At 43.3% G+C, this 14,551-nt stretch overlaps 1 protein-coding gene across 1 annotated transcript in view; it reads left to right on the forward strand.

The window, feature by feature from the left end:
- Onecut2 (one cut homeobox 2) overlaps nt 1-13,994 on the forward strand; it is a 37,711-nt gene extending 23,717 nt beyond the window's left edge. The window contains exon 2 of the mRNA XM_013018935.1: nt 13,654-13,994. Coding sequence (XP_012874389.1) covers nt 13,654-13,940 — 287 coding nt within the window. The 3' untranslated portion in view covers nt 13,941-13,994. The remainder of the gene's footprint in view (nt 1-13,653) is intronic.
- The last annotated feature ends 557 nt before the right edge of the window (nt 13,995-14,551 follow it).

The following is a 14,551-nucleotide window of genomic DNA, read 5'->3' on the forward strand; positions in this document are numbered from 1 at the left end:
CTTTTTTCTTTTTGCTTATGTGGTGCTGAGGAATCGAACCCAGGGCCTCAGGCATGCAAGGCAAGCGCTCTACCACTGAGCCACCTTCCCAGCCCATAGCTGTTCATTCTATTCCATTACCAGTGTGCCCTGATAAATCCATTCTCCTGTTGAAGGGCATGGGGCTGTCTTGACTTTGATGACAAACAGCTGCTCTGCACATTCTGGCACAAGTACTTATAATGTACATGTACCTTTTTGTAGGTTTCCTTAGTTTGTGTTCTCTTGGAAACAGGCCGGAAGTGAAGACTTAGGTACAGCTAGATTATCTGAAAGATGACTCTAAGAAAACACCAGTAGATGAGTGGAGAAGCCAAGCAGAGCTCAGTCAGAGTTGCTTTAGCCAGCACCTTCCCAGTGTGGCAGTTCGTGCTTCTGCCTGTGGGGTAACTGGGACACTCCAAAGACAACACACCTGAATTGGTGTCCCAGCACAAGAACAAGGGGGCTAGGGTATTTGTCTGTCAGCTCCAATCATTCACTGATGAAGAAATGTGCTGGAGTGGACAGTATTTCCTGGGCATCTTGGACATTTCTCCCTGTGGCCAGGGCAGGGTCTGGCGGGGCTTGGAGGTGCTGGTGGTTGGAAGTGGGGCCAGCATTGAGTGCAGTGGTGGAAGCCAAGGTCATGCGTATTGGCACATGCCACCATCTTCTACAAGGGAGTCTGCCCAGGAGCAGAATGTCTTGATCACAAGGCACAAAGATGTTCAACCTTACAGATATTGCCTAGCAGCTTCCCAACCTGCTGTGCCAACTTGTACCCTGACAGCAGCCCAGGAGGCTTTCTGCTAGAGTCATGTCCTTGCCCACTCTTCAGACTTTGTGCCAATGCCACTCGGGTAGGGGACTGTTGCTTTAATTTGTCTTGGATTGCTAATAATATTGAGCATCTTTTTGATGTAATTATTGGAAATTCAGATTTCTTCTTCTGCGAAGTGCCGATCCCAGTCTTTCACATTAGGATGTCGGCAATTTTCTTATTGATTTCCAATAGATATCATGTACTCTGGCTTCATGTCCTTTGCCAATCACATGTGGCAAATATCCAAGGCAAACATCCTTTTCACTCTCCTCACTGTCTTTGATAAATAGAAGCTCTTCATTTTAACGGGCCTTAATGCATAAATCTTTTTTTACCTGTGGCTTGGTATGTGTTTTGAATTTTAAGAGAACTTTCCCAGGATATTACCCCGTGCTACTTTTCTGAATGTTTTCTTGTTCACCATTGACATTACTATCTGCGACCCATGCACTACGTAGTTTTTGTGTATGACATGAAGTAGAAGCCAAGCATTACATCACACCATCCAGCCAGTCAGCTGACTCCACTCTTGGGAAGAATGTGGAGAAAGAAGTTTCCCCAGGCTCCGCACCACTGACTTTGTCATGAAATCAAGTGTTCACATGCTCTGTCCCAGTACGATGCCCTCGTAGCCTTATTGAAGACCTCTATACTTAGAGTCAGGCCTCTCATATAATAACTTCACTGAGAGAAGAGGGAGAATGATGGAAGGGGTGATCCTGATCAAGATGCATTATACTCATAAATTGACACAGTGAATCAAAGCCCCTTTGTACTACTTCAAGATAATTCTTTAAAAAGTTTAAAGAATAAGTCCATTGTTCTTGGTCTTCACATACCCATATGAATTTCAAAATCAGCTCATTAAATTCCAAAGACTGGAAGGAAGGAAGGAAGGAAGGAAGGAAGGAAGGAAGGAAGGAAGGAAGGAAGGAAGGAAGGAAGGAAAGGAGATAATCCATGGGGATTCTGAGGAAAAATTACATTACATCTATAGATCCATATGAAAAGAATTAAATTCTTTATAGTACTGTCTTCCAGTCTATTAATCTTTAGCTATTCCATGATTTCTCCAACAAAGTATTAAAAAGTTTATTCTGTCAAAAAACTTGCACACTTGCTGTTAAATATATTTATATCCTTGATGTTTTAAGTACAAATATTTATATTTATATGGTACTATATACATATAAGTACAAACTTATATATATATACAAACATAAATGTTTATAAATATCATAATTATAAATTATTAGTTACATAAATAATAATTTTACCTTTTATTTGTTATATCAAAAGACTATTGTTTTTTGTTTACTGATTATGAATCTAGGAAAACTTATTACATTTTATATTTTATTCTAACATTTTTATCTGTGTGTTCGCTTGGATTTTTCTATGTACACATAATCAATATTGATTTTTTATGTTTGGTAACTGGCCACATTGCTGAGCTTCCTGATTACTTCTAATTTGTCTTGAAAGCTCTCAGGTTTTCTAAGTTAAGAAAAAAACAATCATATTAGTGTATAATTATGAAGGTTCTGTTTCTGACTGGAGAAACAATATAGAGTAGCTGCGAAGTGGAAGGAGTCTGGACTTGGACTACCCAAACCCCAGCTTTATCATTTACTATGAAACTCAACTGGTTGGTTGAATTCTGTATACCTTGCTATCATGCATTATAAACAGCCTCAGAGTGGCTGAACGATTAGTTTACACAATTAGGACGGTTGGCACAATTAGTGCCAATGTTTTCACTTTATATCAATCTTTGCCATTAAAAAAATCAGTTTCACTCCTTTCTAAATTTTGACTTTTTGTTTTTCTTATTGTATTGGCTGCTTTTCTGACATAATATTGAGCAATAGTAGTGCTTGTAGGTCTCATCTGAAACTTTGACACTTTGAAACATTTTCTTCTTGTTTTATTATAGGCACAGCTGTTTGGCTTTCCAGGTCTGACCTCCAAAATCATCTTTAGACTTCCAAATCTAGTGCTTAACTCTGAGAAACTTCACATCATTGAGAGCTTGTAAAAGGGAGCATCAAACTAGCCCCCCTTTGGCAGCTCTTTTAGTGTAGCCTTTCCAAAAAATGTCCATTGGTGATGTGATAAATCTCCTAACTGTGTCTGGAAAAAGCCCAAGGGTATTGGCTGTTCTTTTTCCCTTTGGACAATATCACGTTCTTACACTTTTAACTTTGATTACATTTTTAGTAAACTAAGAGTATTCTTCAGGTTATTTTCTTCAGGTTATTTTCTTTTCCTTCCTTCCTTCCTTCCTTCCTTCCTTCCTTCCTTCCTTCCTTCCTTCCTTCCTTCCTTCCTTCCTTCCTTCCCTCCCTCTCTTTCTCTTTCTTTTTTGTACTTTTTTATTGTAAAAATATACAGAGGGGTTACAGTTACATGAGCAAGGTAATGAGTACATTTCCTACTGAGCATTGTTGCCTCCTCCTTTGTTTTTCCCCTACTATCCCTTTCCTCCCACCTCCACAACTACCCTCTCTCCCCCCACCCCACCAAAGTTATAAATTTCATTTTCAACATAGTGTCTGTACATCTCATTGTTACAGTGGGTCAATCTTTATCGCTATTTAAGCATTTTGTTTTTTCCCCTCCCCAAATCAGAGAAATATATATATATATATATATATATATATATATATATATATATATATATAAGATGCAGGGCACCGACATCTAATGCAGTGAAAACGGGTTATACCCTGGGGGAGGAGCATACAAAGAAACAAAAAAACCCCACATGGTATATTATAAATACGTTAGAAACAATAGCAAGCAAGAAAAAAATATTTGGGTCCCTATCTTAGGGTTCATTTCACTTAACATTATCTTGTATGGTCATATGTACATAGCTTTTGACCTTTTCTACTTGTCCTACACATGTACTAGTTAGTGCAAATAAGGGAAACCATAGGACCTATGTTTCTCTTTTTTTATTTGTGCTAGTCCTGGGGCTTGAACTTAGGGCCTGTTCATTGTCTCCAAGCTCCTTTGGCTCAGGGCTAGCACTCTACAACTTGAGCCACAGTGCCTTTTCTGACCTTTTGTGTGTGTGTGTGTGTGTGTGTGTGTGTGTGTGTGTTTGGAGATAAGAGTCTTATGGACTTTCCTACCCAGGCTGGCTTCAAACCACAATCCTTAGATCTCAACCTCTTGAGTAGCTAGGATTACAGGCATGAGCCACCAGCACCTAGCTCAGGCTATTTTGCTTTTATGAAAAGTATGTAGAGTTTGTGAATCATTATATAACTAAGAATGCATCCCAACAGGAAAGACCACCTACCTAAGCTGAAAATCCTAGCCCTGAAATCATTGCCTGTTTTATTCTTTATTTTATTCAGTGCTCCTACTAATTGTTCGTTTCCTGAAACTTCTTTATCTTGTTGCCTTTTTATGACACCTACTTCTATAGATTTCTGCTTTTCTTCATAAATTCCATTTTCTGTTTCACAAAAGCCATTGCTTCTTTGCCATTATATTGTGATATCAAGTGATTTTTAAAATAATCTTTAACTGTTCATGTTTTCAGATGAAAATTTTCTGATTTGCATATCACAATCCCTTTTCCTAGTTTCCACTATTTTTCATCCATCTCTTCGATCCTGATTATTTGTCCACAAATGGCAAAAAGCTCATTCAAGCTTGAAGTAGACAGTAGAAAGACGTGTGTGTTGTTCATTAGTTTGTTTCTGGGTGTCAGCATATTCATTATAAGCTGGTGTTGAATGGCCAGTAAATACACTTAACTTAGCTTCTATTCCAACAGCGTTTTTTGTCACTGGGACCTACTGGATAGACATTGATCCATGGTCTGCATCCATGCCTCGGTTGTCCATAAGCTATCCAGTCGCATACACTTCCTGTTTTTTTGTTTGGTGATTTTTTTTTTCTGTTAGCTAGTCCTGGTGCCTGTATCAGGACCTGGGCACTGTCCTTTAGTGTATGTGCTCAAGGTCAGTGCTCTACCACTTGAGCCAATCTCCACTTCCAGCTTTTTTCTGGTTGATTGCTGGCTTCCAACCTTGATCCTCAGATCTCAGTCTCCTGTGTAGTTAGGATTATTGGCGTGAACTGCCAGCGCCCGGCTCCCCCAATATACTCATAACATATCAGGATCACGTCTTGTCCTTTGCTTATCTGGAATATTCTCTAAAGAAGTGATCGACTACCCCCAGTGTCCGTTTGCCTCCACCTCACCTCCAGTTTTCTTTGCCAGTTTTCTCAAGTCGCAATTCTCAATGGGCAGGTGGACAGGAGTAGACAGCACTGCCTTGCAAAAGGCATCACCGTCCAAGCAAACTGATGACGACGGAATTTGAGAAGGGATTCAGATGGGGTTTTTTCTTTTTTAAAAATATTAAATCCAGCTGGGAAGGTGGCTCAGTGGTAGAGCACTTGCCTTGCATGCATGAGGCCCTGGGTTCGATTCCTTAGCACCACATAAGAAAAAAGAAAAAAGCCGGAAGTGGCGCTGTGGCTCAAGTGGTAGAGCACTAGCCTTGAGCTGAAGAGCTGAGGGACAACGCCCAGGCCCCACAACTGGACCAAAATAAATAAATAAATAAATAATAAAAATATTAAATCCAGATGTTATTTTCAATCTAACTCCATTGGCTTTGGGTTTAGATAAAAAAAAATCCCCAAAAATGTTCAGAACGGGTTGACTGCAGTTGTCGTTTTTTAGTGTGGTAAGTTAAAGCTTTTATTTTAAATCTTTGAAGTGATTATAGTGGGAAGTTAGAGAGGTTACCCTGGGCTTTTCTGGCCAGATGTTCCTGTCTAGAATCAAGTATTTGTTTTTATAGCTCATGGCTTCCTGGATGGGTTGGGGGGATGCAGCTATGCAGCACGGCTGGAGACCCTTCTCTGCAGGATTTGCATAGGCAGAGTAGACAGCTGACAACTGAGACTTCCATGGCTGAGTGCCCCATGTATTCCTAAACATCCACGGGAATGGATAGAAGGGCGCCTGTGTTCTCAGGGTTCTGTTGCTGCCTAGCTCTCTTTAGGTTGAGTGAATCATGCTATCCAGTCTCCTTATCTTTAAATTAGGAGATCAGACCAAATGGTCTCTTAAGTTCTCCTACCTTGAGACCCCAGTGTTCTATCTGCTCTGGCCTAGCATCCTGGTTGGATTTTAGCAACGTGCTCTTGGGAGCTCCTTGTTCTTGCTCTCAGAATTCCTGCTCAGAAGTGGGATTGCTGGGTCATAGGGGAGCTCTATGTGAAGTCTTTTGAGGAACCTCCATACTGCTTTCCAAAGTGGTTGAACAAGTTTACATTCCCACCAACAATGAAGTAAGATTCCCTTCTGTCCACATCCCCTCCAGCATCTGTTGTTGTTAGAGTTCTTGATTTTTGCCATTCTAACTGGAGTGAGGTGGTATCTCAATATTGTTTTGATTTGCATTTCTTTTATGGCTAGGGAGGTTGAGCATTTCTTCATGTGTCTATTGGCCATCCTTCTTTCTTCTTCAGAGAAGTTTCTCTTTAAGGCTTTCGCCCACTTGTTTATTGGGCAGTTGTTTCTTTGAGGATTTGTTGTTGGGGGATTTAATTTTTTGAGTTCCAAGTATATTTTAGATATGAGACCCTTGTCCGTTGTATGGCTAGTAAAGATCTTTTCCCAATCCATGGGCTTTCTATTGATCTTGCTAGCTATGTCCTTTGCCATGCAGACACTCTGCAACTTTATGCAATCCCATTTGTCCAACTTTTTTTGATTTGTTGTGTTTCCGGGTCTCTATTCAGAAAATTTCGGCCTGAGCCAAGGAGACCTAGGGTTTCTCCTATTCCATCCTGTAATGTTTTCAGAGTGTCTGCTTTGACTTTGAGGTCTTTGATCCATTTGGAGTTGATTCTGGTGCAGGGTGATATATAAAGCTACCAGCACAACTATGTTTATTGCAGCATTATTTACCATAGCTAAGATCTGGAACCAACCCAGATGCCCCTCAGTAGATGAATGGCTCAAGAAAATGTGGTATATATACACAATGGAATTCTATACCTCCATCAGAAAGAATGACATTGCCCCATTTGTTAGGAAATACAAAGACTTGGAAAAAATTATATTAAGTGAAGTAAGCCAGGCCCAAAGAAACATAGGCCCCATGGTTTCCCTTATTTGCAATATCTAGTATATGTATGAGTCAAGCAGAAAACGTCAGATAATGTGATGTTAGGAAAATGAACCCTTAGATATGTATTTTAATGTTTTTTTCTTTCATGCATGTGTTTCTAACGCATTTATAAGATTATTTCTTTGTTGCTTTGTATGTCCCTCCCCCACAGTATAACCCCTGCTTTCACTATATTTGATGTCAGTTTAACTTGTGGAGGAGATGGGGAAAAACAAGTCGTTTAAGGATACAGGTGGACCTGTTGCAACAATGAGAAGTACAAGTTGTCATGTCCAAAACGAGCTTTACAATGTCGGTGTGGGGGGGGGGGGGGAAGGATTGGGACTGGGGGGGAGGGGGAGGCTGGGAAGGGATGTGAAGGATAAACAAAAGAGGAGGCTGCAATGCTTGGTAAGAAATGTAGGCATTATCCTGCCCATGTAATTGTAACCCTTCTGTATAGTATATTTACAAATAAAATAAAATAAATAAAATAAAAAAAAGAATTCCTGCTCAGAGGGAAGTAGAAGCGGTGGCTCATCCTCAGTTGGTGTGCACACTCCTGTGTGCTTCTTGCCTGAGGACTTGGCAGATGGCAGAGAACTTGCAGCCCAGGGCACAGAGACCTGTACCTTCCTCCTACCCTGTGGCCACCCTGGGCCTCTGCCAGGCATTGAGAGCCTTCTGTTCCTGATCCCTAACATGCACTGACTTTCCACTGGGACAGGGAATAAAACTTGAAAGAATGTCTTTGAGGCTCACCAACTGAGCAAGGTCACTGTACTGTTTGCCTTCTGTTAAACAGAAAATGCTTATAATAGCCTATCCAACATTCAAGGGAAAGCAGGGGCTCTGGAGTATGGAGAAAGGCCGGTAACTTATCATTGATCTTTCACAGTTTCCAAGTGAGGGGGGAGGGGGTACCACAGGAAGTAACCTCATGGTCAGAAATGTATCAGGGTGAATATATTCCATGTCTGATAGCACCAAGCCTCCAGACTCCAGGCATCACTGAACCTGAGGACTCCCCCTAGTCTGTCTAATTAGGGCTGTCCAGAAGACAGACACCAGAAGAGGTGGGGTGTGCTCATGGTTATATAGTCCTCCTGTGCTCTCTTGCTTCTTTCTCCAACTCTCTCCTCTTCCTCACTTGCCTCCCTACCCCCATTCTCAAAAATATATTCTGAATATTTATTTATTTATTCTAATAAGCCAGGCTTCTGGGAGAGCAGCTCTTAAACTGGCCCATGGTTTGTTCCTCCTGGAGTATCTTGTGTGCCCAAGATATTTTGCCAAATGGTTTAGAGGTTAGTCTTGCCAAGGCTTTGCCTACAGCTACAATTAGAAGCGAGTAAAAGGAGGCAGGGAACCCATCAACCAGAAATGGTCCAAGTCCATTTGCACAGCACATCCCTCCTGTCTTTGCTCTTGGCCTTCCAAAATGGATGCTGGTCTCAAGGTGACTGGCTCTCCTGCCTAAGTGGAGAAGCATTTGATCTGTGGAGACAGTTTCAGAGGAGAGCCAGCGTGGAGCAAAGCTGTTATGTTTCCCATCTGACTCAGACCAAAGACATTGGGAGAAATAAAGGGGAAGTGAAGAGTTCAATTTTCCTCACTCTGTGGGAAAAGGCGGGCTTTGGTGATTAGCCAGGAACCAGAGAGGCAGCGAAAAATGCAAAGCATTAAGCTGCAAACCATTTAATTAACAAAATTTTAGGGGGCACAGAAATCAAATAATAGCAGCAAGCACTCCTTCCTGCCAGGTGATAACCAGGGCTCCCGATTTCCACTGGCCCTCACTGGCTGAGCCCAAGTCTGTGAGTCGGCCCCTCATCCCAGGTCCCTATAGCAAAGTGCTGGCATCTGTCTCTCTGCTGGCCCAAGAGGCTGCATGACTAAGACTTACCAGCACTGATGGCTTACTGAGCATTAAATATGCACCATCAGTGTATCATTCTTCCTCTTGCTTCCTCGCTTCAATGCAAGGGATCCTATTGGACTTATTTGAGAGACTCTTGACTATGGAAGATTAGTTTCCAGAGGAAGAATGGTCTCCCTAGACAGCACGCCTCTCCCATGGGGTTCTGTCGGTACCAAAAGACCAACTCTTGGAGGAGGCAAGTACAGCGAGTCCATTTCCCTTCTTCACTGGGTGGCTTTCTTCCCCCACTCCCACCGTCTATCCTGGCAAGAACCTCCTGAACTATTCAGGGCAAATAGTTACTGAATGCAAGGAGCACTTCTGCATTATTTATTATGAGCTAACAATATCCATCCTATGTAGAGTCTATTTAGATATAAATTAGTGATGTCATGAAACACCAGTGGTCCAGGACCTCTTAGGATCTCTGACACATATATAAAAACACATCCTACAGTCTTACCTCTTCTCCAAGGCTGGGAGTTGGCTATGAGACAATTACATGAGGGAAACAAAAATCTTTAACCTTTTATTTGCCATTTAGTCCTCTGGGAAGTTTACGAAGCTTATGATTGAGTAAGGCTTGGAGAAGCAGTTGAGATCATGAATTTTTAACCTTACCTAACACCTTCCTGGTTTTTTTTTCCCTCTGTGAAGTAAAAAAGAATAGTCACATTTACTGAGCACCTACCATGCACTAAGCAGTCCAGCTAGTCTCTTCACATCCTGGCCTTGTGGGCACTCGAACTTGCAGTCTGTAGGTGAGGAAACTGAGGCGGCAGGTCATACAGGCTGATAGCTGGTTGGCGCAGAATTAGAAGCTATCTTGACTCTGAGCTGAGGCTTCTCCACTGTCTGGCTCCTCCCTTAAGGAGGTGGTTGGCGTAAAACAGCATTTATTTTTGCTCAGAAATCTGTGGGTTGGCTGGGTGGTCCTGCCAGTCCAGACCACACTTAAGCATCTGCAGCCAGCTGCTGGGTCCACTGACCAGGGTGATCCAGATAGCTGGGATTGGGGTCACCTTTCTCCACCAGTGGGCGGGTCTCAGCTTGTCATGCTGCAGCTAAGTTCCTAGAGCCTAGGAAAACTTTCCACCAACCTGATGGCCACCAAGTCAAAGACAAGTTGACATCTCTGGATCTCAGGAGTGGCTGGTAGTCAAAACCAGAACCTCTTTCCCTTACAGTTCCCCCTCAGAAGTGAGTGGTGTGAAAATTTATTCTACTATGGAACCTGCATCTACTAGTGACTATGTCCCTTGTGACTCATCACAGATTATACACAGATCTGTGCACACTTGTTCGTCTCAATCCTGTTTCAGTATTACTAAAATGAGTCAATTTTATTCTTTCTGAGAGAGAGAGAAGGGAGCGGAGGGCAGGGAGGGAGGCTGGGTGCCAGTGGCTCAGGCTTGTAATCCTAGCTACTCAGGAGGCTGAGATCTGAGAATCACAGTTTGGAGCCAGACTAGGCAGGAAATTCCAAGAGACTCGTAGCTCCAATAAACCACTCAAAAAAGCTGGGAAGTGGCGCTGTGGCTCAAGTGGTAGAGCACTTACCTTGAACAAAAGAAACTCAAGGACAATGCCTCCACCCAGAGTTCAATTCCCAGGTCTGGCAAGAGAGACAGAGACAGACAGACAGAAATAGTGAAGGAAAGGGAGGAAGGACACAATAGCCTGGGTAGGTCATCCCATTGTAGGGACATAAATGATCTCTCTGAGTCTTTACAATAGAAATGAACTCTTGTTGCTCCTCATGCCCCACAAAGAAGCCCCGTCCTGGGGAGAGAAAGAGAGATGTCAAGAATACTGACGCCCTTCAAGATCTGTAAGCCACGCCACCCCATCAACAGTACATTCATCAGCTGATAGCATGTCCTCCCTCCAGAAGAAAGAGGAGGAATAGATCTGAAAGGTCTAGAGTAGTGCTACCCTTGTACCTTCTGTAGCCAGATTTCATTCAAGAGAGACTGACCAGCCTGAAGCTGTGGCAGGACTTGGACAGTACCACCTGTGAGCATTTGTTGTCTCAACATTGGATTTCTAACACATTCCTAGGCTGTAGAGAGTCACTGGCACTTTCCTAGCTATTCAGAAATGGGTTCAGAGGGACTGCAGAGTGCAGTTCACCTCTGCTCCTCCTCTGGGAACACCTGGCACCATGGCTTATTCTAAGAATACTGAGGCTCACAACTAGATGGTATTCAGTCCATCCGCTGCTTCCTAGACTTTCAAAGCAAGTGAAGCCCTTATTTCCTTCAGCTCCTGACTGTACTTTTGTGAATAAGAATCATAGGCTGACAATTGACAACTTTAAGGACTCTGGGCAAGTTATTTTGGGGTTTTGAATGCTCAGGTGCCTGGCTACCACTTTGCATTTGATGGTGTGGAATCTGGTGGCTTCCGAGAGTTATTGGGAATGCCTGGGCAGAAACCTTGATCTGTTCTGTCTTTGCAGTTGCCATACATTTTAAGAATCTTCTCTCTTAAAAAATGTATATATATTGCATCTAGCCTATCTATGTCTCACAAAATATACCCTGACAAAACCAATACAGACCTGTATTAGCCTTGTTTAATTATCCTACTTACATTTGATCTTAGCTAAAAGGCCAAGGAGTGATCTAAAACATCCTATTACAAGCACAACAACAGTACTATCAGAGGATAATTAATATTAGTATGAAAGTTGAGGGCTGTATGGTTAGCTCTAAAAAATAGCAATTGGCACAAGACCTCAGCCAGTGTTTGCAGAAATTATTGGACTAGATTACCATGCAGCATTGCTTACTGAGAATCCTCCAGATGAGAGCTCAGTGCCAGGCATCCCATGAGCTGAGAGCAGGGGTGGGAATCTAGGAAGCTGCAGTAGCAGTGAGGTCAAGGGCCTGAGGGGGGACTGTAAATGCCCAGAATGCAGAATGTGCTCTGTGCTCTGCAAAGCTGCCCTACAAGAAGCTTCCCCTACAGGGCAGTAGGGAATGTGCCAGTCCTCGGTCGGCCGAACACCTGGGGTGTGGCCCTAGGGCTATCACTTTCACTTTCTCAGTCTCCATTTATTTCTTATCAAAATGGGAAACATTCTGCCAGATTTCCCTAGCTGTGACTTCCCACAGTGCTGGCAGATTTCCTGTCTGTTGAGCTCCCGTGTTCTGGGTCAGAGCTAGCAGCTCTCGATGCTTCCTCACATGGTAGAAGGGGCTCACTGCTTCTCTGGGGGTCTGTTGGATAGGAGCACTAATCCCATTTCTGAGGGCTTCACTTACGGCCCCTCTCACCTTGACAGCTAGGATTTTTATTTATGTACTTTTGACACATAATGCTGAAATTAAGCACCATGTATCTGTATCTAATATCTACTACATGTAAATGAAAGGCAGCTAGGAGTTCAACATGCAGATTTGGGAAGAACATAGACAGTAAGACCACAACCTGGGCTTGCTACCTGGGGCTGGCTGGATGTTTCCTCAGATGCCCAAGGGGCCCCTCTGCACAGGATGCTCCCCTGCAGAATATGCTGAGCAGAAAGTACCTGGATTGAGGTTTAGAGACCTCCTCACCCCACCCCTGGCACACCAGGGCTTTTGAGATCACTGCCTTTCCTAAGGCTTTCCACGGCTCTCCTAAGGCTGTACGCTGCCTTCAAGAGCAGGGATTTCTTTTAAATGTTCTTGTGTCTCAACTTGATGCTTTGTACGTCCTCCTGTATTAAAGCCTTATTGGTCACTTTTCTGAGAAGCCAAATCTGTCTGGGGTGTGCACCGATTTCCTGAAAGAGTCACCATGCCATTATCATTGTCCTGAACATTCCCTGGGTCCGTGATCCAAAAAGGACTCCATGAAGACTATTTAGACAGACTTGCTAGCTACATTGTAGGATTTTGATTTCAATGTCCTGTCTACATACATCAGTCAGGTGCAGATACCCATTCCTGCTAAACCCGATTCTACAAGTAGTCATGGACTTACCTTGCGCCCTAAAGCTCTTCCACTGACACTTTGGACCTCTTCCCACCCCCCTCACTTCCTGTCTTCCTGTACCTGTTTCTCTTCAAGCTAGCCAATGTAGAATAGGCTAAGATAGTCTTTTTCATGGCCTTGCCTTTCCCTTTCCCTTTCCTTTCCTTTCCTGTCTTTTTACTTTTTCAAAAGTCTAGATGAAGAGGATTTGGGTCAGGATGATACCATCATTCTGTCACTTCTAATTTTGCTCTGTTAACAATTTTTAGAGTCTCATGGATAGAAAGCCTTGATTTGAGGGGAAAATAGGCACTTGTTAAGTTTTGACTGCAGCAGGTAATTTCAGCTCAGCTGAAAACAATTCCAAAGGGTGAATATGAAAGAGGAACCGCCGCACCAGGCTTCTTTCCCCGCTGGGGACTTGGCGAAAGGTCACTCTCCCCATCACACCAGGAATCAAAAAAAGAAAGAAAGAAAAGAAGTTTCAGGGTGTGGTGGATAGGAGCAGTGACTAAAAGAGAAAGATAATCACAATCAGTTCCAGAGCAGACTGGGAACCAGCCCTGGCTGGCCTTTCTCCTACCCCCAACTATACAGAGGGCCTTCCATCACCACAATGAACTGGGAAGGGATGTTATTGGCAACTGGGCAGTCTGTACAATAAAGCTGAACAGCTTACCTCCCCCCGCCCCCCCGCACCCCCCGCACCCCCCCCATGACTTTGTCGATGTTGTCAGCCACCATCACTGATTTCTCTCCTTCTCTTTCCCCTCAAGCATGCAAACGCAAAGAGCAAGAACCAAACAAAGACAGGAACAATTCCCAGAAGAAATCTCGCCTGGTGTTCACTGACCTCCAACGCCGCACACTCTTTGCCATCTTCAAGGAGAATAAGCGCCCATCGAAGGAGATGCAGATCACCATTTCCCAGCAGCTGGGCCTGGAGCTCACCACCGTCAGCAACTTCTTCATGAACGCCCGGCGCCGCAGCCTGGAGAAGTGGCAAGATGACCTGAGCACAGGGGGCTCCTCGTCCACCTCCAGCACTTGTACCAAAGCATGATGTGAGGACTCTCACCCGGGCACAGGCCACCTCCCAACGCGACGACCACAGATATACCAAAAGGAACATAAAGGAAAAAGACGTCGGATTCTTTTTCTGGGGCCCTTCACTGGTGATTCGAAAGCACAATTCTCTTGAAAAGAAACTTCTAGCTGTAATCATAGGCCAGGTGTTTTTTTGTTTTGTTTTGTTGTTTGTAATGGCTACAGAGTCCAAGTGCAAGCTGAAAATGATTCTCTTTGGACCAGACACTGTCCTCTGAGCAGACTAAGCAACCCAGAAATCCAAATGGGGCCTTCCTGAAGCAACTTCATTCCACCGTGGTGTCAACTAAACTCAGCATTAAGTGTCAACAGTCCACTTCAGGTCCCGTCAAACCTCTTGATTCACTGAAAACCATGTGGATTTGGCCTGTGTGAGGACTCTGAGTTTAGGCTTCGAAGACACTACAATTAGAGAAGAATCTAGCAACAAGAATGACCTCATTTGCTTTCCAAGTGCTTAGCCTCATTCTCTCACAGTATACCAAAGTTCACAGCCATAACATTTAAAAACAAAAAACATCAGAATGATAATTACTGAGCACAAGCTTTAAAATATGAAAGTAAAAA

This window comes from Dipodomys ordii, unplaced genomic scaffold, assembly GCF_000151885.1.
Source record: "Dipodomys ordii isolate 6190 unplaced genomic scaffold, Dord_2.0 Scaffold43, whole genome shotgun sequence".
NCBI lineage: Eukaryota > Metazoa > Chordata > Mammalia > Rodentia > Heteromyidae > Dipodomys > Dipodomys ordii.